Raw genomic sequence first — 27,979 nt, 5'->3', positions numbered from 1 at the left:
AGGCAGCGTTGTTAGAGAGGCCATCGAAATTCGCACCAATGACGACCTCATAAACCGGGACTGTGGCTATAATCTTAGCAAGGCTTGGGAACCAGCGATCGGGTTAATCAAGAGTAAATCGAGCAGACGTATAGTTGTGACGACCACGGCGGACAGAGCCATCACACCGACGTCATCTCAGACGCCGTCGCAATCTGTTCCACCGCGCGACCGTGGCGCTGGGCGCGGACGGCGGAGGGAGCGCGCCGCGGGCGGAGGGTATTTAAATCGGCCGCCGCCGCGACCAAACCCAGTTCCCTCTGAGCAGCCATAGCGTACGGATCTCCGTGCCGGCACGTTCACAGGAGCTCAGTCCGTCAGTTCACCTGATGATGGCGACATGTTTGATCGCCGAAATATTGTGCCCGTTGGACACTATAGACCGGCAGCATACCCGTGGATATTTTGATTATGAAATATGTAGAACATGCATGCAATTCAAATCACCCACTTCTCCTGAGAACCAACATACGAGGGCGCCCATACCATAGTTTGTAGTGGGGTGAGGCTCGACCTAGGTGTGTGGAGTATTATTAATATTTTTGAATATGAATGGTGACTTGTAAGTAGCTATAATAAAGTTCCAGTTCCAACCCTGTTAAAAAAGTGTGTAATCATTTTCTTGAAAGAAAAACGAGTGACTACACTATATTCTTTCCTTTCCCTGAGAGCTAGGGGGCAGAGGAGTGCCACCCTCCCCCCCTCCCCACTTACCCCAGGGTATGGGCACCATTGCCTTCATATGTGTTATTTATTAGTTAATTTCATGGACATATATTCGAATGATGTCAACATTTCATTTCAAATACCAGAGCAAAAATGCACTACTTCCCTAGTGAAGAGAAAACATGTACAGTAGTAGTTTTCAGTGACAAAAATAGCTGTAAATTTTGTGGTTAAACCGAAGAAAGGAAAATAATCTCTTAAAGTTAAGCAGAGAACAGAGCTGCTTTTGCTTGGTAAAATCTGAATGTGAGTTCTATAAATGGAAGAAAGATTTACACGAAGTATGAAATGTGCACCAAAATGAAATTTGCGAAAGAAAATTATTCAGCCGGCCGGTGTGGCTGAGCGGTTCTAGGCGCTTCAGTCAAAAACCGCGCGACCGCTACGGTCGCAGGCACGAATCCTGCCTCGGGCACGGATGTGAGTGATGTCCTTAGGTTAGTTAGGTTTAAGTAGTTCTGAGTTCTAGGGGATGACCTCAGATCTTATAAGTCCCATAGTGCTCAGAGCCATTTGAACTAGAGATGGGCAAAACTGTTCTTTTCAGAGATCGGATCAGAACTGTTCACTCCCTGAAATGAATTAGCTCTTTTTCATGACTCACCACTCATTTACAATAGAAAATAAATGGAAGGCACATTGCCCTTTAAACTTGGTTTATTCCAGTACTATAGCTGTATTTTGATCTTATTTGATCCTATTTTGAAGTAACACAGATAATGAGTAAGAATTTTGTATTGTTTATTGAAATTTCCACGATATGACAAAGTTTATGAATATTGATTTATTTTGCACTATCGTGGTTTTTTGGGTGATTGGAAAATGTTGTAACTTGAGATTTACATTAACAATATATTTGGCTATAATGTATTAAAATTTCATTAACCTCATACAAATACATTGCAAGCCATATATTTTTAAAGTGAACGTTTCCTTCAGAAGACGCCTAAAATCGCAAAATCCGTACCAGAATAAGAAAAAAAAATATAAATTTGACTGTAAAACGAAAGTGCTGCATATAGCCTTACGCAGAATAAAACAAGGAAAATATTGGTGTATCACATTTTGCGATACGTTTATCGGTTCGCTCGTAATTAAAGCGTAAATTCGAGTGTCCATAATAAAAATCCTATAGTAAGAGGAGTCATCAGGAACCTAATCTGATCAGTTTAAACAAATAAAAATAAAATAAAAACAAATGATGTATACATAACATAATAATGTAATATACATAGCGGTATTACTACGAAGAACAATATCCAGTAGAGACGAACTCCGATGCAGAAGCACTGAGTCGAGCAGGTCGAGCCGCGAGCTGTATTACTGCGTGAGCTAAGACCGCAGAGACCAGAGTGACACCTGAGTTGCTTTGCTCAACGCTCTGGCTAGAGTCGAGAACGGTGGGGTGAGCGTTGAGCGGGCGAGTTCCGAGGGTGGGGGGAGCGGTGAACTCACCCGCTCAGAGACAAATCGTCCGTTCCCTTGCGAGCAGGTTGTTGCAAATAGTTCCTATGTTATCCGCTAGGTGGCTCTCTGTCCTGTTGCTCGCATCAACTGCCCAGAGGGCAGGACGTACGACTGAAACGATCGCCGACAGAGTGTGATGCGAAGTTAAGCTGCGCCAGACACTGCACGCGGCAGACGACGCACAGAGATGGCACGGCATATGTGAAACACAAAATCCAATGGGGCACTGCACAATGCAGGCAGCCAAGGTAGAAGCAGGGCAGAGGCCGGCGCTGGCTGTGTTGTGTGGCGTGCACTGTGCTGTGACCAGCAGAGGCGCTGCTGATATGCTCCGTCTCTCTCTCTCTCTCTCTCTCTCTCTCTCTCTCTCTCTGCCGTGGGAAACGTTTGGAGCTACCGTTCTTTTTTTCTGAATCACTGATTGTTCACTCCTTTGAAAGATTCAACTCTATGAATTAGTTCAAGAGCGCATCCCCCATCTCTAATTTGAACCATTTGAAAATTATTCAAAAGATTTAGTACAGCTTGTGAGAGTCAATGCACCATTACTGAGGAAAAAGCTACGAGCTTAGGCGCTCTGTATGGCTCGTGAGATAAACATTTCTGATTTCCGGGCTGCTTCAAAGTGTTTAAATACAATCAGGGAATTGTACGGAAAAGGAAATTTTACTTTAGACGTGAAGAGGAGAATTCAATAATAGGCAATACTACAGAAAAACTCGTAGCTGACGTGAAGGCAAAGCTTCTTGTTAATTATCCCCAAAAATGCTGCATATAAAGCCAGCAAATGAGGTTTCATGCTAGAACTGCATGCCTACCGCACTTTTTATCATTTCAAGCGAAAGAAGTTGTCACTTGTGGAGTGGATGAATGCTATGACACATCCCTACACAACATTGCCACTGGTAAGTGTTAGTCGATTACTGTTTCCGCAGTGTTATATTTGTCTTCAGGAACCTCAAGGCAAATTAGGACCAAAAATTTAAAAAAAGGGACTGTTTACTTGCACAAAATCCTATAAATAACATGGCAATACCTGGAAAAATAGGAGAGAGTAATTATCTATATTACATCCGAAACGTCGTCCAAGTTGCAGAAAATACATTGACAGAAAAAAAACGCAACACCAAAAACTGTATAGTAATGAAATTTGGGGAATACAGTCGTATAGGTAACATATTTAAGTGATTAACACAGGTTGAGATAAGAGAGAGATAAGCCATTGGAAATGTGAAACGCTCTTACATTAATAACCGGTGCAACCTCCAAAATGTTGAACACAAGCATGCAAACGCACATGCATTGTGTTGTATAGGTGCTGTATGTGGGTCGGAGTTCAATGCCTGTTGCACTTGGTTGGCATTACCGAGAGGGAAGACCATCGATTGGGCATATGGCTCTGGCACATCGTACTGCACCTGCAATAGTAATCTGAGCACCAGTTGACATCACAGTGACACAACGGGACTGTTACAAATCGGTTACTTTCAGGACAGCTTCGAGACTGACGTTCTGTGACGTGCATTCCACTGATCCCAAACCACCGCCATTTGCGACTTCAGTGGTATGAAGTGAGAGCTGATGGGTGGAGGTCTGTTGTGTTTTCTGATGAAAACTGGATCTGCCTAAGTCGCAGTGACGGCCGTGTTCGTTAGAATGAGGCCAATTGAGGGCCTAAAACCAACCTGTCAGCATGCTAGAAACACTGGACCTGCACCTGAAGTTACGGTCTGAGGTGCGATTTTGTACGACAGCAGGAGCACTTTCATGGTTATCCCATGCATCCTGACTGCAAGTCTGTACATAAGTCTGGCGATTCGATCTGTTGTGCAGCCATTCATGAACAGCATTCCAGGGGGTGTTTTCCGGCGGTATAACAATGGCCCACATATCCCTGTTGTAATCCAACACGCTCTACAGTGTGTCGACATGTTGCCTTGGCCTTCTCGATCATCAGATATGTCTCCAATCGAGCACATATGTGATATCATTGGACGACAACTCAAGCGTCATCCACAAATAGAATTAACCGTCGCTGTAAAACAACGTCCAATCTCAAAGGTAAGTAACGCTCACAACCGGTACAGCGTGTATTTATAGCAAACCTGATTTGCATCCTCAGAGTGGTATTACTAGCACCACTCTTATGCAACTGTGGCGAAACTTGAATAGACATCATATTTTAGATGAAGAAACGTGCCTACCAGGTTTCATTTATGTCACACAACTCCTTTTTGATATTGCGATTTTTTTCCCTCAGTGTAATTTATTGCTTTTGCTGGACGCTTGCCCTGGACATAACGCCTCTCACTTTAGGAGGACGACGAAAAGACAGTTAATGTAATTTGGATTTCACCTGTTCCTAATATGGTAGTTTCTCAATAAATAAATTTTCCGGCAGTTTAAAGCATTATTCAAAAAAATGTCGGACAATACAATTTCCGATAGCCTTTTGTCATTTCAGGTTTATCAATGGAACAGTATTGTTAAAAGTTCAGTCACAGTCACTGATCTACGGTATTTCCGAAGCGGAGCAAAAACTTGATAGTGGCACCCCCGCCGGCCGGAGAGGCCGTGCGGTTCTAGGCGCTACAGTCTGGAGCCGAGCGACCGCTACGGTCGCAGGTTCGAATTCTGCCTCGGGCATGGCTGTGTGTGATGTCCTTAGGTTAGTTAGGTTTAATTAGTTCTAAGTTCTAGGCGACTGATGACCTCAGCAGTTAAGTCGCATAGTGCTCAGAGCCATTTTTTTTTTGGCATCCCCCTCCCCCCCCCACCCCAAACCCACTAGCTTTTGATATAGGAGGCCAAAAATAAAAACAAAAGCGATTTTTCAAAAAATATGTTCATTTTGTAGCAAACATCTTTCTGAAGAGTTTGGTATCTAAAAAATACGTGTTCGAGGAAATATAAGACATGTTATTTGGTCTTGAGTGTGCCAAAGTGCAGTGCTATGCCTCTTCACACAGCATTCTTTTATCGCACGTCACCGTATTTTGCTCTGTGTAATTCAAATGTGACTGTTTTGTATTGGAAGCCATCAAACTTATATTCAGGACAGTGGAAATTAAAATGTCCTGTGGTGCCTCTCCTGCTCCCAGTCGGCTTGTTTGACGTCCTACCCCCCCTTAAAAAACTCTCAATACTGTGTGGGATTATTTGTGATTGGAAAAATAAGAACTCATCAGAAAATTTGCACTCTTTCTTGCCTGTTAGCTAATAACTTCCTCTTTCGTGTGACATAAAATTAAATATAGGAAACTTGAAACCAGTAAAGACAAACAAGACACTACATGTTTCTTCAATCCTTAGGTCCTGGCATTTTTTCTCTCTAATCTTGCTACAGCTTTACATGGCGTGCTTTCCTTTCCGCGAAAGAATCTATTACCTTATCCAAGTTCGTCAAACGTTTTGCTGCATAAAAATCGAAATGTTGCCTAATACTGAAAAAGCTGTTAATACGAATTGTACCCAGCCTGGCGTGGTTTCTCGATTTGATTACGTCTATTTTGTCATTGCCTTTAATGTCGTAACAATTGTAACGCCCGAAATAAGCGAAACTATTTTGGCACAAATGGTCATTTTCATGTGTCTCACATTTACATAAATAGCACGATAGAATATAATTCACAAAGTACCAATATCAAATGCCTAGTAGGCCTACTACGAGCAAAAGGTTTTATGTTAGGAAATAGTTTCATATTTCATTCGTATGCTCCAGTTTCTCTAGCATGAGATCGAAAAGTAATACTTTGAAATTTGTATATAAATTTCGAATCGTCATATCCTTCCATATGATTTGTGTGATGTTCCCGTCTCTTCTCTTTCCCCGTTCTAACAAACAATCTTGTTATCGTTAATTCTGTAAGTATTCCTGCCATTGTGAAAGCTTTATCCCCTGTTAACCTCACTAATCCTACCAGATCCATCGGTTCAGTTATGCCGCGTTTATTCTCCGGTTAGGCGTTATTATGTGTTCGTACAACGCGTTTTCCGCGCTATTTCGAGAAAAGAGCTTCAAGCGGCTGCTAACCAGGGGACTGTACAACTGGCCTTGAGTAATGTAGCGATCTGGCAAAATTTTTCTGTCAGTTTCATTTACTTTGATACAAGTATTCTTACTTGTATTTGTTGTATTCTTGCAAGTATTTCTTACTTGTTATTTCTGTTAGTAGCTTATTTCCACTCTGGTAGTCTGAATCTACGGATTTCGATAGTAATTGTAACAATGGTGATCATTTGCTCAACCAGTCAACCACATAAACAAACAGCGATTGGCATTAACACGTTCGGGTTTAGTCGGCTCAGCTCCTATAGCCCCATCCCCTTTTGTCTGCGGGTTTCCCCTGGCAGAGGCATCATGTACACTATGCACGCATTCAAAAATCAACCTATGATTCGTTCAGAAATCAATTTAGAATGTGTTCAAAAGCCAACTGGGATGCGTTTCAAAATCATATGAATAATCGTTAGACCAACGTGCACTGGATGCTAGGCGCTTTTTCAAACAAGTTTTTTTCTTCAAGAATATGAATATGGCGCCCCCTGAAATTGCCACCCGGGGCAGATACCCTGGTTCCCCCCCCCCCCCCCCCCTACATCCGGGCCTGTTCAATCATTTGTGGATTGTCAGTTTTCATCACCATATTTTACGAATTTGATCAAGTATGCCTGGAACGCAGCACAATATACAAAACAACAGCCACGACCATTTCTTACTACATCCCAGTTCTCTCTAAATAAAACAAGTGCACATTGCAAACTGCCTGAATGCATTATTTTTTCTTTTATCAGGTGTGCCTGGTCTAAGGGAAATGTTTGTTTTTGTCATTCAGTAGGCACTTCGCATTCAAAAATTATCGTAAGAACTGTGCTACAGGAATTGTTATAAAATATTTCATGTCAACAAATTACAGTCCCGATTGATGAAAGTTATGCGTAGTGTAACATCATACACTGCCTTGGTTTGCTATCTTCTGCTACTCATCTGTGTAAAAATTACATCTGCAACAATTCAGCTGTTGATATGAACTACAAGTTATTCAAAAAATTATTTAGGACATTTTTGTTATGGTTTACATGCCTAAAACTCGCGTGTGTGCACTTTGGACATCTTTCTACGTTCTCTCGTCACAGCTGCTAGGAAGGCTGTACAAACCGCTGTTATAAGCATTTCTTCCTGCTGCAAAAATTAGTAACTTATACATTTTTTTATAAAAAGAATAGTTGCAGTCCACCTTAGCAGCTAAAATTTTGACAGAGCAGTTCTTTTGGTGTATTCCTCCTGAGTGAACAATTTCAGGGTAGGTTCCGACATGTCGGATTTTACCATTCTCTGGTCAGTTGTCAATTAGTTGCATAACTTCATAGCAGCTCGATGTTGAAAGGTAGGTAGTGTGATCACTTGCGTAGTCACTTTGTTTTTTATGTGATAGCTTAAAAAGACCTCCAACATACATACCATGACCACCCAAGGACATAAATCAACCTATATCAACAAATTGGAAATTTGGATGCGACAGTGGATGATAAAACCGACAATGGGCAAGACCCAAGATACCGACACCTGACCAAAAGCGATTGCTCAAAGATAAGACATGGGCCAAATGTGAAATTAAAGGCTCGTAACTCGAAATAAACACTCTGATATGAAGTATCCATACACCTATTAGTGGACATTAACATGGGACGTGTCCACACTTCGCCTTGATGATGGTTTGAACTCTGCGGGCACACTTTCAAGGAGATGTCTTGATGTCTTTGGAGGAATGTCAGAACATTCTTCCTCAAAAGCCAACACCAGAGAAGGTAATCATCTTGGACCCTGGGGCCTGAAGAGTAGACTTTCTGATTCATCCCAAATGTGTGCTATTACGTTCAGGTTGGGTATGTGTGTGACCAGTCCATTTCAGGAATGTTCTTGTCCACAAAACATTGCCTCACAAATGCTGCTTTATGACAGGGTTCGTTTTCACGTTGATAAAATCTCCATACTTTTTTTACTGTATGTAGCGCACAGTGTTTTTAAAATGTGCCGATACCCTTATGGGTTTAACATTAAGTTCAATAAGAAGACCACATCCTAACCACCAAAAAAACACCCCCATACCATAACATGACTTTCTCCATACTTTGCTGTTGACTACACACATGATGGCAGATAATGTTCTCCATGCATTTGTCGAACCCAGACCTGATTGATCAGTGTATAGCATTCTTCCTCAAGAGCGAACACCAGAGAAGGTAATGATCTTGGACACTGGGGTCTGAAGAGTAGACTTTCCGCCGCCCAGGACTAGCCGAGCGGTCTAAGGCGCTGCAGTTATGGACTGTGCAGCTGGTCCTGGCGGAGGTTCGAGTCCTCCCTCGGGCATGGATGTGTGTGTTTGTCTTTAGGATAATTTAGGTTAAGTAGTGTGTAAGCTTAGGGACTGATGACCTTATCAGTTAAATCCCATAAGATTTCACACACATTTGAGCAGTAGACTTTCTGACTCATCCCAAATGTGTGCTATTACGTTCAGGTTGGGACTGTGGGTAGATTAGTACATTTCAGGAATGCTCTTGTCCACAAAACATTGCCTCAGAAATGCTGCTTTATGACAGGGTACGTTTTCATGTTGATAAAATTAATCGTCTCCAAACTTTGTTTTTTACTGTGTGTAGTGCACAGTGTTTGTAAAATGTGCCCATATCCTTATGGGTTTAGCATTTTCTTAAGTTAAATAAGAAGACCACATCCTAACCACGAAAAAACACCCCCATACCATAACATGACTTCCTCCATACTTCGATGTTGACTACACACGTGATGGCAGATAATGTTCTCCATCCATTTGTCGAACCCAGACCCGGTTTGCCACAGTGTATAACATGATTGATCACTCCAAATCACTCATTTCCAGTCATCCACTGTCCAGTAGCATCGCTCTTTACACCAGCTCAAGTGTCGCTTAGAAATGACACCAAAAATGTGACATACAGCTGCTCCACCACTGTACCCCATTCCTATTTAACTCTGCACACATAGTAATTTTACTATCTGGATTGCTGGTGGCGCTTTGGAATTCGTAAGTGATTCCTTCTGCTGATTTCGTGCGACTTTTCACAACCACCCTCCACAATGCTCAATGACCACTGTTCATCAGTAGGTGAGATTTGCTTGGTCTTGGTTTAGCTGTGATGGTTCCTCCACATTTCCACTTCACAAGTACATCATCAGCAGTCGACCCGGGCAGTTTTATAAGGGTTGAAATATCCCTGATGGATTGGTTACTAAGATGATACCACATATGATGTCACTAAGCTCTCCTGTTCGACCCAGTCCATACAGAATACTGTGGCCGGTGGTTGCGCAGACTGCAGGGCATGCATGGACGGCGGTAGTGGTGGGGGCTGCCGGCAGGCGCTGTTGAGGAAATGCTGAGCGCTCGAGGGGAAATGCCATTCTAAACGGAAGCCTACACTTACATTTTTTGTAAATATTAATCGGGGCTCCCCCACGCCCACATTTGCATGGTGACCATTCAAAAAGATCTGTCGCCTTTGCTTTGGTTACCATCTAACAATAATTCCATCGAAAATGCAGCGATTTATTCTCGCCTGTTTTGTTAACCATTTGTAACTTTCAGAGAAATGTCACAACTGGCGAATTTTGAGTAAAACCTACAGATTTCTTTCGTTGCCATGTCAAAATTTGCTTCTTTTGCTAAAATACAGCGGAGCTTACACAATATCACTTCATTAATACGTTGTGCAGACACAATTGGGAACGAATTCTGAAACAGTGATTTATTAAGTTTATTGAGTGAGGAACTAACGAAAAGTAAGATCACTGCCTTATGAAAAAGCACAGCCGCACTAAAACGTGCAATGTCTTCACTTATATTGTTTCAAAATCCATAGCATTTCTCGTTTCACCAGCTATCAACGGCCCGTAGAAATTACATTATTTTATCGAAAAAGTTTGTAGAATAACACGATAGATAATGAAGTTTTACATAATAACCATACAGCAAAATATTCTCCTTCGTGTGTGCTATCATTTGCTAAAATTTCATTTAGATATCTCAAACCATTTATGAAATATGAGGACTGTAGTGGATATTTCACTCTGTTTTGTCGCTGGCGCGGCGCGCTCGCAAATGTGTGTGCTACGTCAGATCAATTTTCTCGAGACTGGTGACAGACAGAGACCTCCACCCAATCATAAAGAAAAATTCAATATGTTACCCAACTTTTGTATGCAGCAACAGATGATGAAATATGCACCGAACGGCAAGTCATAGCGACCCCTATTTTTCATTGCAAACTTTTTCGAATTTCACGCAGTGTCTCACTTCCATGTAAATATCACAAATACTATAACCATTAACGAAATGATCGGCCAACATAATGACCCTGACATATAAAGCTACAAAATAAAGCAAAAATAAATTTTTTTCTGCATAGTTTCTGTGAATTCGTTTGAAAAAGTTTGCAGGACGTGCGCCTCGATTCTGTCATTGCTGATAGGTCCAAAGGAAGCCGACAGTGTTGACCTCCCCTTCTGAACAAACGAATGAACTCGTCCAGTGCTCTAGACGAAAATTGGTCACTGCACAATGGCCACCATATCTAGTGCGGAGTCTGCTGCTTTTCTGCACTGAAGAGGCAAAGAAACTAGTACACCTGCCTAATATCTTGTAGGGCCCCCCCGCGAGCACACAGAAGTGCCGCAACACGACGTGATATGGACTCGACTAATGTCTGAAGTAATGCTGGAGGGAATTGATACCATGAATCCTGCAGGCTGTCCGTAAATCCGTAAGGGTACCTGGGGGTATAGATCTCTTCTGAGCGCGCCGGCCGATGTGGCCGAGCGGTTCCTTGCGCTTCAGTCTGGAACCGCGCGACCGCTACGGTCGCAGGTTCGAATCCTGCCTCGGGCATGGATGTGTGTGATGTCTTCACAGGTTTAGGTAGTTCTAAGTTCTAGGGGACGGATGACCTCAGATGTTGAGTCCCATAGTGCTCAGAGCCATCTGAACCATTTTTTCTCTTCTGAACAGCACTTTGCAAGGCTCCCAAATATGCTCAATAATGTTCATGTCTGGGGAGTTTGGTGGCCAGCGGACGTTTTAAACTCAGAAGAGTGTTCTTGGAGCCACTCTGTAGCAATTCTAGACGTGTGGGGTGTCGCATTGTCCTGCTGGAATTGCCCAAGTCCGTCGGAAGGCACAATGGACATGAATGGATGCAGTTTATCAAACAGGATGCTTACATACGTGTCACCTGTCAGAGTCGTATCTAGACGTATCAGAGGTCCCATATCACTCCAACTCCACACGCCGTACACCATTACAAAGCCTCCACCAGCTTGAACATTCCCCTGCTGACATGTAGGGTCCATGCATTCATGAGGTTGTCTCCATACTCGTACACGTCCATCCGCTCGACACAATTTGAAACGAGACTCGTCTGACTGGTGACAAGTTTACAGTCATGAACAGTCCAATGTCGGTGATGGCGGGCCCAGGCGAGGCGTCAAGCTTTGTATCGTGCAGTCATCGAGGGTACACGAGTGGGCCTTCGGCTCTGAAAACCCATATCGATGACGTTTCGTTGAATGCTTCGCGCGCTGACACTTGTTGATCGCCCGGCATTGAAATCTGCAGCAATTTGCGAAAGGGTTGCACTTCTGTCACGTTGAACGATTCTCTTCAGTTGTCGTTGGTCCCGTACTTGCAGGCTCTTTTTCCGGCTGCAGCGATGTCGGAGGTTTGATGTTTTACCGTATTCCTGATATTCACGGTATACTCGTGAAATGGTCGTACGGGAAAGTCCCCACTTCATCGCTACCTCGGAGATGCCGTGTCCCATCGCTCGTGCGCCGACTATGACTCCACGTTCAAACTCACTTAAATCTTGATAAGCTGTCATTGTAGCAGCGGTAACTGATCTAACAACTGCGCCAGACACTCGTCTTATATAGGGCGTTGCCGAGCGCAGCTCCATATTTTGCCTGTTTACATATCTGTGCGTTTGAATACGCACGCCTGTACCAGTTTCTTTGGCGCTTCAGTGCATTTATAACACAATATTCTCCGCCTTCTTTTATATTGGCGAGTTCGCTTTTCGTGACATCCAGTTGTCACTTCCGCATTACGTAGGTGTGTCTGGATACTGTTGATCAGATAGTGTACAGCAAAATACCTCTATACATTGACCGAACCTTAAACTAGATGAGGTATGTAAGTGAGACACTAAGCAAAACATATACAAAAACTGATAATGATGTTCCAAGGCAGATTTTGAGGGTGCCAATGGAAAAACGTTCTACGCACGTAAGATATTCCTGAGTCTCGTACCAGAATACACTACTGAACCACTCGCCTCCATGATCAGAACCACCAAAGAACGACGAATACTCCTTTCCGTCATCAGAAATCCCGCACAATACATCAGAGTTGATTAACCTACTGCCGGCCTGAGTGGACGTGCGGTTCTAGGCGACCGCTACGGTCGCAGGTTCGAATCCTGTCTCGGGCATGGATGTGTGTGATGTCCTTAGGTTAGTTAGGTTTAAGTAGTTCTAAGTTCTAGGGGACTGATGACCTCAGCAGTTAAGTCCCATAGTGCTCAGAACCATTTGATTAACCTACTGCATCAGTAACCTCAACAAGTACAAGCACTTTAATTTGAATTTACTATGTATATGTGCCTATTGAACTTAAACGTTTGTTAACTCCAAAGTTCCAAGGATGGCTGGATGTTTATAATTTCATTATTCTTGTCGTTTTCTCTTTCGCAATCTTTCATTTAGCAGTTCCGCTTGTACATCCTCCTTTCTTTTTATGACTGTTGATTTGTTTTTTTATGGCAGTGGATAAGAGACTACGCGAGAAAATATAAAAAAAGTCTTATTACAGTGATAGCTTTACTTTGCTGTTACATTGATTTTAATCGCTTACTACGATGCCATGCAGTTCTGTGTATTGCGGTGTATGGAAGGTCCTAATGCTGTTAACATCGAGTATAGATTTAAGTGTCAGGAAGTCGTTTCTGAAAGTATTTGTATGGAGTGTAGCCATGTATGGAAGTGAAACATGGACGACAAATAGTTGTAAGTAGGCTGTTTAGGTTCTTATATTGGTAACGCCGCCGCCACGTAGCGCTCTCTGTATGCGCCGACACGTAGCGCTCTCTGTATGAAAATCACTGGCTGTGCTGTGTGCAGTGGCTAGTTTGCATTGTTGTCTGCCATTGTAGGGCAGCGGCAGCTGGATGTGCACAGCGCGTAGCGTTGCGCAGTTGGAGGTGAGCCGCCAGCAGTGGTGGATGTGGGGAGAGAGATGGCGGAGTTTTGAAATTTGTAAATGGCATGAACTGCTATATATATTATGATTATTAAGGAAAATACATTGTTTGTTCTCTATTAAAATCTTTCATTTGCTAACTATGCCTACTAGTAGTTAGTGCCTTCCGTAGTTTGAATCTTTTATTTAGCTGGCAGTAGTGGCGCTCGCTGTATTGCAGTAGTTCGAGTAATGAAGATTTTTGTGAGGTAAGTGATTTGTGAAAGGTATAGGTTAATGTTAGTCACGGCCATTCTTTTGTAGGGATTTTTGAAAATCAGATTGCGTTGCGCTAAAAAATATTGTGTGTTAGTTTAAGCACAGTCGTGTATAATTGTTCTAAGGGGACGTTTCATAGTTTGGACAAGAAGAGAATAGAAGCTTTCGAAATGTGGTGCTACAGAAGAATGCTGAAGATTAGATGGGTAGATCACATAACTAAATGCGGAGGTATTGAAGAGAATTTGGGAGAAGAGGAGTTTGTGGCACAACTTAACAAGAAGGAGGGACCGGTTGGTAGGACATGTTCTGAGGCATCAAGCGATCACAAATTTAGCATTGGAGGGCAGCGTGGAGGGTAAAAATCGTAGAGGGAGACCAAGAGATGAATACACTAAGCAGATTCAGAAGGATGTAGGTTGCAGTAAGTACTGGGAGATGAAGAAGCTTGCACAGGATAGGGTAGCATGGAGAGCTACATCAAACCAGTCTCAGGACTGAAGACCACAACAGCAATGCTGTAATAGGGATGCTGAAATTTTTTTTAGTGTTTACGGACGTTCGCGATCTCTGCATCCAGATAAGAATTTTGCAGTAGATGCTAATAGTCACAATAGTACTCGTATCTTTTGACTTAATATTTGTTGTGCGAACACTTAATGGTATTTTGTATGCATGCTAGTGGAATGGTAATCCATTGTTGTATGTAGTGATAAAAGCTAAACAATAAACTTGTATTGTAACCAGTTAATTTCACTACACAGACTATGAGGCGGCACCCGTTTTACCTTGTAGCTTTCTTTCATTGGATAAAATGTGCATAACAGCTTGGGTATGAATAACACTTTACACAAATACTCTTCCTTTAAGCCTTGCAATTTAGTTGTGGTACCTGCACGACATATCTGCCAGAGGCAATGGCATGATAACTTGACTTGACTGCTGAGAATCCCAGACACTGAGTCTCAGTGCACTGATTGACTAGACTAGATCTTGACATGTTGAACGACTAGCAGCAGCCAAAAACATGCGATATTCTTAAACTAAATGCTTTGTTTCTGTACTGGAAAAAGTCTTAGTATCTCGTCTGCTTTAAGAATAAAATGCAGAAATGAAATATTATATAATAATTTGACATTATGCAAGTATCCCTTAGTTCATAGTGCTCACACTGGGCAACTTCATTGGGTCACATTTGCCATGTACGTACCTAGCGCGTGTGGAAGAGAACAGAGGTGCAGCAACAGGCGGTGATGAGGCGGTGGTCGCGGCACGACTTGGCGTGAAGGAAGCTGCAGTCGGCGAACTGGCACTGGTACGGCAGCGGCTCCCCTGTACAACACACACCACCTCCTCATTTACAGACCCATTCGCATTAATCTGTCTTATAACCCACTTTTCCAAATGAGTCCCTACAAACTGCAAAGTCTTGAGCAACTGTAACTGAAAATGGCTCCCGGAACAGAATTCCGGCTCTAGCAAAGCTGCGACATCTCTCTCTCTCTCTCTCTCTCTCTCTCTCTTTTCCACTAGCAGTAGTACGACATGCCTAGCACATTGTGATTATTAAGAATTCTAATTCAAGCTCTCAGCTCCATAGACTGCGTACAAATCACAGCTCTATGTGATATCCATAATATTACAAATGTGGTTATTTCTTTAATACTTCACTGTGTATATAAGAGGGTAATTCAGGAGCCAACGACCGTCTGGCTTTAATAAATTCAAGAAAAAACATTTTAATAAAAAAGGTCACAAAATTCAAACTTACTATATTTACAAAATTGTTAAGGCTTTCGTGGTCAGTTGTTGATAAACTACTTATTTGCTTCTGTCTCGGGTTCTTCGGCCGACGTTCGTCTGATGATTTTACTGACGTTTCACCAGCACGAGTGGCTGGCATTGTCAAAGCTTGACCCTCCATTGCCGGCGGTGAACTGGAGCCGAGCTCGCGGCCGCAGACTATATGTACCTGGCGCGCCAACGTCCGAGGGCTTGTCCGCGGTCATTTCCGGTGCGGTTCTCCTCTTGCTACCTGCGACGGTCGTTCGCTGCAGTACGGGAAGCCAGGATCCGTTTACTTTAAGGCTTTCTTCTTTCTTGTTGAAGCTGTTCCCGTGTTTGTGTATTTCTACAGTTTCTCTAAACAAGCAGGTGTGGTAGTGCTTCTCTACAGCCAGAACTTCCGTGTCGGAGAATTTTATTACATGGTCGGTCTCACTCAGCGCGTGCTGTGCCACGGCCGATTCCTCCACCTGCCCCAACCTGCAATGTCGCTTATGTTCTTTGATCTTGGTGTTGATTGATCGTCCAGTCATTCCGACACAAACTTTTCCGCATGTGCATGGTAAGCGGTACATTCCCGACATTGCAAGTGGATCTCTTTTATCCTTTGCCGATCTAAGACATTCTTTGGTCTTCCTTGTCGGTTTGAAAATTGTCTTTACGCCGTGTTTGTGCAATATACGGCCGTTTCTGTCCGTCACTCTGGGAATCTATGGCAGAAAGGCCGTACCCGACATTTATTTCCCTGATTTCTTACTTCGCCGAGTGTTTGGCTCTGTTACACTTCTAATATAATTTGTGAAGTACCCATTGCTCCTTAGAACACTTTCCAGATGTTGAATTTCGCGTTTGAGGTGCTGCGGCTCACATATTCGTCCTGCTCGCGTTACGAGCGTATGAATCATGGCTCTTCTCTGGCTCGGGTGGTCGTTTGGTAGTTTGTGCAGGTATCGGTCCGTGTATGTCGGTTTTCGGTACACTCTATGTCCCAGGTTTTCGTCGTCCCTTGTGACCAGCACGTCTAGAAATGGTAGTTTTGAGTCCTTTTCTACTACCATGGTAAATTTTATGTTGGTGTGGAGGCTGTTCAAGTGTCTTAGGAAGTCACCGAGCTGTTCTTCATCATGGCTCCACACAACGAAAGTATCATCGACGTACCTATACCACACCTTAGGTTTACAAGTCACCGAGTCCAGTGCCTGTGCTTCGAAATGTTCCATGAAGAAGTTGGCCACCACTGGACTAAGAGGACTACCCATGGCAACTATATTTACATAATCCCCACTTTCATCCAAGCATTTGTTGTATTTGTCCACCAGCCTTAGAAATCCCTTCTCATAGTTGTCTGCTTCTGGTCGAGTAAGCAAGCTGTTCACTGTATTCAGTGCCTCGGCATCTCTTCTAAAATGTTTCCCATCCAGGAACTCTTTGAACTTCCTGAAGAGGTGAAAATCACTAAGAGAAAGGGTCAGGCTGTTGATAGGAGATGACAAATTTCCTGTCCTAATTGATCCGGCACGCCTCCGGTTGTAGCAGCAGCAGCGAGAGAGCAGGCGTTGTCGTGAAGAACCACTATACTGCGAGGAAGCTTTTCACATCTACGATCTTCGACTGTCCGCCGGAGTTCTCTTAGGATGTCAAAATGTCGATTGCATCGATCGTAGTGCCTTTTGCCATCAAATCCACTAAGAAAACACGCCTGCGATTTCAAAAAATCGTCACCATGAATTTTCATTCTTGTTGACAGATTTTGTCTGAATTTTTGTCGTTTCAACGATTGAGGAGGAATGATACCACTCGAGTGGTTGGCGCTTGCTCTTGGGGGTGAAGTGGGAAACCCGGATCCCGTCTACAGTTACAATGTGATTAAGAAAAGTATTTCCATCTTCGTGATACCGCGTCAAAAATGTCAGTGGTGCAACCATTCTCTGTGTTTTTTGTCGGCCACTCAGTTGCTGTGGGAACCTACAGAGCAAAAATTTTGCTGTGGCCAAGGTGTTCGGATACAAATTTTACCAAGTAAATAACGAGAAATATTTAGGGAAGAATATACGGCTATCTTGCACGATTTAGTTCCTTACTTGATTCTTGTCTTCAGCTCGTGGTCTCGCGGTAACGTTCTCGCGTCTCGAGCACGGGTCCCGGGTTCGATTCCCGGGAGGGTCAGGGATTTTCACCTGCCTCGTGATGACTGGGTGTTGTTGTGTCGTCCTCATCATCATCATTCATCCCCATTACGGTCGGAGGAAGGCAATGGCAAACCACCTCCACTAGGACCTTGCGTAGTATGGCGGTGCGGGTCTCCTGCATCGTTCCCCTACGCTCTGTCAAGGAGTATGGGACTTCATCATCATCACTTGATTCTTAAGATTATCTGTGGCGAGTGGTGCACGTTGGGGTCGAGTTCCGCCGTGCACATTTCTTCACATCACTTTCTCACATTTATTTCGTTCCTTAATATATCACCATATACTTCCTTCACTTGACAGTAAGTTTTCGCAGATTTCAACTTTCAGACGTTCAAAAATTGCGTAAGATGTTAGGAAAATCATTTATCCTGGGACAGAAACCTGATATCAGTTTACGCTGTGCGAATGCACAATATGTCGTTATTTCCTTGATTACCTTCGTAACCGAGTTCAGTATAAATGGAACTCCCAGACTCATGTAGTGTAACGTGTAGAGCACTGGTTGGCAGAACAGGAGTGCCGCATCCAGATTGAGTCAATCCACTTCATTAACAAGTGTTGGTCTGGTTCACCAGCCAGTCCCCACATACTAGCTTCGAACACACACACACACACACACAACAGAGTTTAAACGTTCACACCCAGACAGTACATACAACATTCCATTATTTGGCGTCATAAGGAACATCAGGTCGCAAAAACCAATTCAGCAGCCACAACGATCAAAAAATCATCTTTGGTGTCTGCACAGCGCTTGTACTTCTATTGTAGTTTCTGGCCGGTCTCACAAACCTTTATCAATACCGAAAGGGAAGCAATTTGCACAGATACCATCTTGTCCATTATTAAAAATGAACTATACCAAACTTATATCCTGCTCAACTTTTTACAATAAACCCTAAGATCTATTTTTACAGTCCAACTAATCAGCTAAGCTTTTTGTTGGTAGGGTATTGGTACTCGTTGAAAATCCACCCTTCTCATTGGTATTTTCAGGAGTATAAATTGGTTTCCCATGAAGAATGTGGGGAATAGTTGGTCGATCCAGACAGATCCCCGTATATTTGGACAACCCAAATACTTCTGGAGCACTGCAGATTCCATAGAGGTTACCCAATAATGTGTATTTTGCTCCAGAGTCATCTAGCCTATCAACACAAAACACACGTTGATGTTGGGGGCTTTCTTTTTAAAGAGGTTTGTGCTATCCGTGTGATCTCGGCGCTTGAAGCAAGACTTCCGCTCTTCGAGACACAAAACGTTCGATCGTCATGAACAGTGGTAGTCACTGAGGCCTCAGCCGTTGGATGCTCACATTTTACAGTAGCGGTGAACTGGCGACACTGATAAGCCCCAGCCCGAGAACCCTGGGTTTGCCCTGCCCATACCTAGCCATTGCTAACTGAGCCCCCTAAGCGAAAACCCTTAGAGACACTGTTATCTACGGTTTGTGATACCCTTCGTTTGGCTTCTCTGCTCAGTCACGTCCTGCAGGAGAGACCCTGCCAGTAGTCACCAACAGCAAAGCCTCCGACTTAGGGTGGCTACAATAAAGCGAAGTTACCTGATAGGACTGAGACAGATGCAATGCAGGGGAAACTCCTGTTTCAGAGCACAGTAAAACTACTTCGTTTCGTTTAAGTGACAAGGAGGAGGTTTCCCTGGATGAATCGTTGCGTTCATCGACAGCAGTCTTATCGGTCTCACTTGCAGCCACTATTCCTCTAAATGATACTTCATCCTATGGTTCAGTGATCCACAGTGGTTCCTGACCAATAAGGGCATTCTTAGATAATGCGTCCGTGAGTTCATTTCCTGAATTCCCTTTTACTTTAGCATGTAGAAGAATGGATACGCTTCTACTTTTACAATTAGGAAAGACATTTTTCGAAATTCTGTTATATTCTCTGAGTATATTGTTTAAAAAAAAACCTTGGGTTGAGAAGGGCAGGTTTGCTAACCCCACTAAATCCAAAATTTTCAGTCGTTTCTTATGAAATGGGGAGGGTGGAGAGAGGGCAGAAATACTCCATTCACTGTTGAAGACCATGATACCGTTCACACCAAATGTCGCTATGTTACGTGTGAATTTCAAATGGTTCATTACTCCTGAATTTGTTAATGAAAATTAGCTCCGTGATGAGTGTGCTACCTTATGTTAACCTGTAGCAGTAGGGGCAAATAACGAGCCGAATCCATGGCCCCCTACGAGAAGTCACTGCTATATGCCAAGTGACGCTTCATCAGTTACAATACAGCTGCCGGACTAGGTTTTAAGAGCACCTAATTCCTTCATAATGCATTGAGTCTACATATAAGTTGGGGCTAAAAGGTTTGATAACACTGTTATTTCACATTAATTTCCCATAATACCGTAAAAGTAACTGGAGATGCAAATAGAATACGCTTTCATTAAACATCTACATTACTGGCCATTAAACTTGCTACACCAAGAAGAAATGCAGATGATAAACGGGTATTCATTGGACAAATATATTATACGAGAACTGACATGTGATTACATTTTCACGCAATTTGGGTGCATAGATCCTGGGGCATCAGTACCCAGAACAAACACCTCTGGCCGTAATAACGGCCTTGATACGCCTGGGCATTGAGTCAAACAGAGCTTGGATGGCGTGTACAGGTACAGCTGCCCATGCAGCTTCAACACGATACCACAGTTCATCAAGAGTAGTGAGTGGCGTATTGTGACGAGCCAGTTGGTCGGCCACCGTTGACTAGACGTTTTCAATTGGTGAGAGATCTGGAGAATGTGCTGGCCAGGGCAGCAGTCGAACATTTTCTGTATCCAGAAAGGCCCGTACAAGACCTGCAACATGCGGTCGTGCATTATCCTGCTGAAATGTAGGGTTTCGCAAGGATCGAATGAAGGGTAGAGACACGGGTCGTAACACATCTGAAATGTAACGTCCACTGTTCAAAGTGCCGTCGATGCGAACAAGAGGTGACCGAGACGTGTAACCAATGGCACACCATACCATGACGCCGGGTGATACGCCAGTATGGCGATGACGAATAAACGATAAATAGTTTAGACAAAAAGCGAATAGAAGCTTTCGAAATGTGGTGCTACAGAAGAATGCTGAAGATTAGATGGGTAGATCATGTAACTCATGAGGAGGTATTGAATAGAATTGGAGAGAAGAGAAATTTGTGGCACAACTTGACTAGAAGAAGGGATCGGTTGATAGGACATATTCTGAGGCATCAAGGGATCACCAATTTAGTATTGGAGGGCAGCGTGGAGGGTAAAAATCGTGGAGATAGACCAAGAGATGAATACACTAAGCAGATTCAGAAGGATGTAGGCTGCAGTAGGTACTGGGAGATGAAGAAGCTTGCACAGGATAGAGTAGCATTGACAGCTGCATCAAACCAGTCTCAGGACTGAAGACGACGACAACAACAACAACAACAACAACAACATTCAGAACCATGTTGCCCCACCCCCACACTGTAACATGCTTGATTCCTCCTCGGTACGCTGCTCAGTCCTTCCCGGCTGTTCGTCAGTGACGCTGCTGAGATTATCCAGTACGCAAGGACTGTTTCTGCGATGACGCACAGCAAGTTTCCACCCATACCAAGCATACTTAATCAGTGTTTATGTTAGGAGATACCGCACGCCATTCCATTCGTGTTGTATACCAAGCAAGAGGCACACAGCGAATACCGCGAGAGGTCGCCACCACACACACACACAACACGCCTGGCACCACTCAGTGACGTCCAGCTGCCTCCAGATGGCGCTCACAAACCCAGACCTATTCCTGCTTCCATGTGCCTTAGCTTAGTGTATCGTATACGTCTGCCGATAGTGTGGTCAGCCACCCTGGGGAGCTCTGTCAATCACGGACTACATTGCTTCCTACTCATACTGGCGGACATGCAAATCCTTTTGCCGATAAGCACGAAACACCGTGCGCCATAGACACTCAGTTCCGAACCAGCAGTTAGTTCAGTTCAGTGCCTGCAGCCAGCTCGATTACAGTATCCTAAAGTCTACATTTCTGATTTAGCAGTCGCTAATTACAGAGAATTAGGATATTAAGAGTGTCTGCAATATTACTATATCATACACTGCCAAGAGAGAGAAAAGTTATTTAGATATCACTGTATAAGGTTTAGGTCACCAAGTGTCGTACATCAAACTGTTATAAAGTTAAATACTATTTTCTAACATACTCTTAATAAATGTTAGTGTTTATTTCTTATCGAGTTGCCACATTTCTGTTAGAGCCACACTGTGAAACAAGTATTTAATTAAGAGGCGTACAATCAGCCACACAGGCCTTATGGCCGAGCGGTTCTAGGCGCTTCAGTCCGGAACCGCGCTGCTGCTACGGTCGCACGTTCGAATCCACGAACAATACGAGACTGGAATAGAAGGGAGAACCGATAGAAGTACTCAAAGTACCCTCCGCCACATACCGTCAGGTGGCTTGCGGAGTATGGATGTAGATGTAGATGTGATGTCCTTAGGTTAGTTAGGTTTAAGTAGTTCTAAGTATATGGGACTGATGACCTCAGATGTTAAGTTCCATACTGCTTAAAGCCATTTGAATCAGCCACCACTAAGGAACTACAACAGAGGAACACTTTCCTGCTACAGTGAATGTTTGGGCTAAATGAATAATAGCATTCAGCTACTACAATCACAACAACTAGGTTGATTCCTGCCACTTGGAGGAACGTGTACACGAAATGTGTGCTGTATGCTCGTGGACCATCGTCTTGAAAGATGAGCCTTTCGCCAAAATGCTTAACTGTGGATCTGCAAAATACGTTAGAGCATCCTGTCACTTTACTGCATGGCGCTTAAATTACCCTGTAAACTGAGGAGAGGCGTTAGATGTCCGTACATGGTACTGGCGCAAAACATGACCCCCAGTTCCCTTCTAAACGCGTGGGACTGCATGTCTGAGATATGCACGGAAAACTGGCTGCCTCCACATCCTTCTCCGATCATCAGGGGTCAGACAATTCCTGCACTCAACGATGAAGAGAGCCCGATATCACGGTTTCAGGTCCATTCCAGGTGTTCCCTAGACCACTTTCTTGCTAGTGGCTTTGTCCTGACATTCGCAATGACGGTAGCATATTGTCTAGGTTGCCTCCAGAAAGGTAGCTCGTAGCTCTGTTGCTCCGCAGGTGTCCACTACGAGACAAATCATCACTATTTTGTGTCTCAGGATAGCAGGTGAATGTTCAAAACACGTCGCTGGCTAGAAACTTTGATTGTTAACTACCCTTATTGCCGTAAAAAGACAATGCACGTTTTTGAAATAACCATTGGAGGCATGTTGACAGTCTGAACAGTATACACAAGCCTCATTTCTATACCCAGTGCACAGTACTGAAGAACAATGAGTGTGGGTTTACTTTTGCCTCTGTTACACAGGTGACTGTACGTAGCGGTTTCCTGTGGTCAAAAGAGTATCGAGAAAGACGTTTCTGGTATAAAAAAACCACGAACTATGCAAGTCGAGAGGTTGGCGTAAAACTGTTTTTTGACGGTTTAGATGTCTGCATGATGTACAAGCATCAAAATGGCACGTAGTTATTGTTACAAAAACAGAAGCACCCAGAAAACATGGGCAGGTGCCACTGTAACTCTGTAGACGTGAACATCATCGGTGGGTATGTAAATGATTAGTGCTGCAATTCACTTTGACAGGGAAAACGGTCACCAGAGTGCGTTAATGTTGTTCATGTTTAGTTTAACCATCATTATAGGTCATATAAGGGACCTGAGCATCAGACGTTGAGTGGTTACTGTGAATGACACGGAGATGCCACACACTCCTGTCAGACAGGTTGATGAACACCTGACAGAGTCTGAAGTGGGCCTCATTGGGAGTCTCCATTTGGCCAGTTTGTCGAATTGTGCGATATACATTTGTGTGGCTTTTTTTCAGACATGTCCGGAAGAACAGACGCCACACACATAAATTTACGCGACTTGGCGGCAATTAAAGATCATTCAATGCAGATGAAATCTTCGTCCAACCTCGTGTAGGAATCGGCGTGAGACTGCAAGCAATGAGGGTATACTTCTTAGCCATGTGTTGGATGCGTCTTGGTCGATGTGTGGCTGTGTTAGATGATACGGGTGCTTGCCATGTATTGTTTTCTTTTTCCAATTTACTTTCTTCGTATCTGTCGATGTTATGTGATCTAGAGGATTGTAGAAGTGGTTATGAAATTGCAATGGTGTAGCCAATGTTTTTATATGAGTGATTGCTTTGTGTATTTTGCTAGTTTCCGCTCGTTCTAGAAATAATTTTCTTAAATTGTCTACCTGTCCATAATGTAGGTTTTTTATGTCGATAAATCCCCTTCCTCCTTCCTTCCTGCTTAATGTGAATCTTTCTGTTGCTGAATGTATATGATGTATTCTATATTTGTGGCATTGTGATCGCGTAAGTGTACTGAGTGCTTCTAGGTCTGTGTTACTCCATTTCACTACTCCAAATGAGTAGGTTAATATTGGTATAGCATAAGTATTTATAGCTTTTGTCTTGTTTCTTGCTGTCAATTCTGTTTTCAGTATTTTTGTTAGTCTTTGTCTATATTTTTCTTTTAGTTCTTCTTTAATATTTGTATTTTCTATTCCTATTTTTTGTCTGTATCCTAGATATTTATAGGCATCTGTTTTTTCTATCGCTTCTATGCAGTCGCTGTGGTTATCCAATATATAATCTTCTTGTTTAGTGTGTTTTCCCTTGACTATGCTATTTTTCTTACATTTGTCTGTTCCAAAAGCCATATTTATATCATTGCTGAATACTTCTGTTATCTTTAGTAATTGGTTGAGTTGTTGATTTGTTGCTGCCAGTAGTTTTAGATCATCCATGTATAGCAAATGTGTGATTTTGTGTTGGTATGTTCCAGCAATATTGTATCCATAATTTGTATTATTTGGCATGTTGGATAGTGGGTTCAGAGCAAGGCAGAACCAGAAAGGACTTAATGAGTCTCCTTGGTATATTCCACGCTTAATCTGTATTGACTGTGATGAATTTGAATTTGTTTGGATATTAAGTGTGGTTTTCCAATTTTTCATTACCATGTTTAGGAACTGTATCAATTTAGGATCTACTTTGTACATTGCCGATATTTGTAGTCACCATGAGTGGGGTACACTATCAAAAGCTTTTTGGTAATCAATGTATGCGTAGTGTAGCGACCTTTGTTTAGTTTTAGCTTGATATGTCACCTCTGCATCTATTATCAGTTGCTCTTTACATCCTCGTACTCCTTTGCAGCAGCCTTTCTGTTCTTCATTTATAATTTTGTTCTGTGTTGTATGTGTCATTAATTTCTGTGTAATGACTGAAGTTATTATTTTGTATATTGTTGGTAGGCATGTTATGGGGCGATATTTTGCTGGGTTTGCTGTGTCTGCTTGATCTTTAGGTTTCAGATAAGTTATTCCTAGTGTAAGTGTCTCAGGGACTGTGTATGGGTCTGCAATGTAACTGTTAAATAATTTAGTTAGATGCGAATGTGTTGAGGTGAACTTCTTTAGCCATAAATTTGCTATTTTATCTTTTCCAGGGGCTTTCCAATTGTGCGTAGAATTAATTGCTCGGGTGACTTCATGTTGCAAAATTATCACTTCAGGCATTTGTGGTATCATCTTGTATGTGTCTGTTTCTGCTTGTATCCATCGTGCATGTCTGTTATGTTGTACCGGGTTTGACCATATGTTGCTCCAGAAGTGTTCCATGTCTGTTATGTTTGCTGGATTGTCTATTTTAATGTGTGTGTTATCTATTGTCTTGTAAAATTTATTTTCGTTTGTGTTGAATGTTTGGTTTTGTTTCCTTCTATTTTCACTTTTTTTGTATCTTCTAAGTCGTTTGGCCAATGCATGTAATTTCTGCTTCTTGTCATCTAATTGCTCTATCGCTTCTTTTTGTGAGATTTTACCTAACCTTTTTCGTTTTTTGTCTGATATTTCATTTCTTATAAATTGTGTTAGCTGTCCGACGTCTTTCCTCAGTTTTTCTATTCTGATCTGTAGTCTGAGTTGCCATGCTGGTTTTGTGGGTTTCTTCTGTGTGTTGGTTGGTTCTGATCTCTGCCTAGCGTGTATATTTAGTGTTGTGAGTGCTCCTATATAAACCAGTAGTTGTAACTCTTCCATAGTTGTATTTTCTTTTATTTTGTTGTGTATGATTGTGTTGATAGTTGTTATTGTTGTTTCGACTTGTGGGTTATTTGTTGGTCTATGCAAGAATGGTCTAATGTCTGTATTTGTGTCTATGTATTCTATATATGTCAGCTGAAATTTTTCTTCTATACCTAACATGTGTGTCACTTCGTGTTCTATTTGTGCTTGTTCTGGTGGCTGTCTTAAGATTTCGTTTTCCTCTGCTTGTTTAATTGATGTGTGTTGTTCTTTGTTTGTTTGCTCTGGGATGTTTGAGTCCATTACTGTATTTTCTTCTCCTTCTTGTTGCACATTATTTTGTTCCAGTATTTGTTGTACTTGTTGTTTGATGTTTTCTAATTGACTGGGGTATCCTGTTATTTTTGATTATTACACGGATCTGATCAGCTAGTCGTTGTTCTGTTAAAAATTTTAATTTTGGGTATCTGGTAATAAATATTGCGTATACTTGTGATCTGTATCCAGTTGTGTTGGTTCCTAAGTTTGTTGCTTGGTAATAACAGAACATGAGCTGTCGGTTAACTTCATCTGACCAGCTCATCCTCTGTCTTTGTTTTCCTTCTGGAGTGGTTGCAGAAAGCATATCCTGCAAAACACTTCTGTTTAGATTTAAATCATTTTCCGTGTGGTTAGCAGTGTCGTTACCATTGTGGACGGGCATAGGGTTCAAGCGTCGTCCCCGCCCATGACAGCACTTGTCCGAGGCTTCTTTAGTTCTGTCCTGAACCAACTAATCACATTAAAATGGGGGTTAGCCCTATTAGTGGTTTGTTCTTTTCGTCGCCTTTTACGACTGACAGAACATACCGGAGGCCTATTCTTTTCCCGGTCCTCCACGGGGTTTATTATTATTATTATTATTATTATTATTATTATTCTCCTGAGCAAAGAAGGGAAAGGAGAAAGGTGGAAGGAGTATATAGAGTCTATACAAGGGCGATGTTCTTGAGGACAATATTATAAAAATTGAAGAGAACGTAGATGAAGATGAGATAGGAGATATGATACAGCGTGAAGAGTTTGACGGAGCACTGGAAGACCTAAGTCGAAACAAGGCCCCGAAAGTAGACAACATTCCATTAGAGCTACTGACAGCCTTGGGAGAGCTAGGCCTAACATAAATCTACCATCTAGTGACCAAGATGTGTGAGACAGGCGAAATACCCTCAGACTTCAAGAAGAATATAATAATTCCAATCCCAAAGAAAGAAGGTGTTGACAGATGTGAAAATTACCGAACTATCAGTTTAATAAGCTACGGCTGCAAAATACTAACGCGAATTCTTTACAGACGAATGGAAAAACGGGTAGAAGCCGACCTCGGGGAAGATCAGTTTGGATTCCGTAGAAATGTGGGAACACGTGAGGCAATACTGACCCTACGACTTATCTTAGAAGAAAGATTAAGGAAAGGCAAACCTACGTTTCTAGCATTTGTAGACTTAGAGAAAGCTTTTGACAATGTTGACTGGAATACTCTCTTTCAAATTCTAAAGGTGGCAGGGGTAAAATACAGGGAGCGAAAGGCTATTTACAATTTGTACAGAAACCAGATGGCAGTTATGAGAGTCGAGGGGCATGAAAGGGAAGCAGTGGTTGGGAAGAGAGTGAGACAGGGTTGTAACCTATCCCCGATGTTATTCAATCTGTATATTGAGCAAGCAGTAAAGGAAACAAAAGAAAAATTCGGAGTAGGAATTAAAATCCATGGAGAAGAAATAAAAACTTTGAGGTTCGCCGGTGACTTTGTAATTCTGTCAGACAGCGAAGGACCTGGAAGAGCAGCTGAATGGAATGGACAGTGTCTTGAAATGAGGATATAAGATGAGTATCAACAAAAGCAAAACGAGGATAATGGAATGTAATCGAATTAAATCGGGTGATGCTGGGGGAAGTAGATTAGGAAATGAGAGGCTTAAAGTAGTAAAGGAGTTTTGCTATTTGGGGAGCAAAATAACTGATGATGGTCGAAGTAGAGAGGATATAAAATGTAGACTGGCAATGGGAAGGAAAGC

At 42.6% G+C, this 27,979-nt stretch overlaps 1 protein-coding gene across 1 annotated transcript in view; it reads right to left on the bottom strand.

Moving 5' to 3' along the window:
• Nucleotides 1-27,979, bottom strand: part of LOC126183716 (uncharacterized) — a 94,722-nt gene that overhangs the window by 15,632 nt on the left and 51,111 nt on the right. Inside the window, exon 3 of the mRNA XM_049925903.1 lies at nucleotides 14,998-15,119. Within this exon, the coding sequence (XP_049781860.1) occupies nucleotides 14,998-15,119 (122 nt within the window). The remainder of the gene's footprint in view (nucleotides 1-14,997; nucleotides 15,120-27,979) is intronic.

Source organism: Schistocerca cancellata, chromosome 4 (genome assembly GCF_023864275.1).
Source record: "Schistocerca cancellata isolate TAMUIC-IGC-003103 chromosome 4, iqSchCanc2.1, whole genome shotgun sequence".
NCBI classification, from domain to species: Eukaryota; Metazoa; Arthropoda; class Insecta; order Orthoptera; family Acrididae; genus Schistocerca; species Schistocerca cancellata.
Note: the sequence above shows the minus strand (reverse complement) of the source record. Positions and strands in the feature narration are given on the sequence as shown.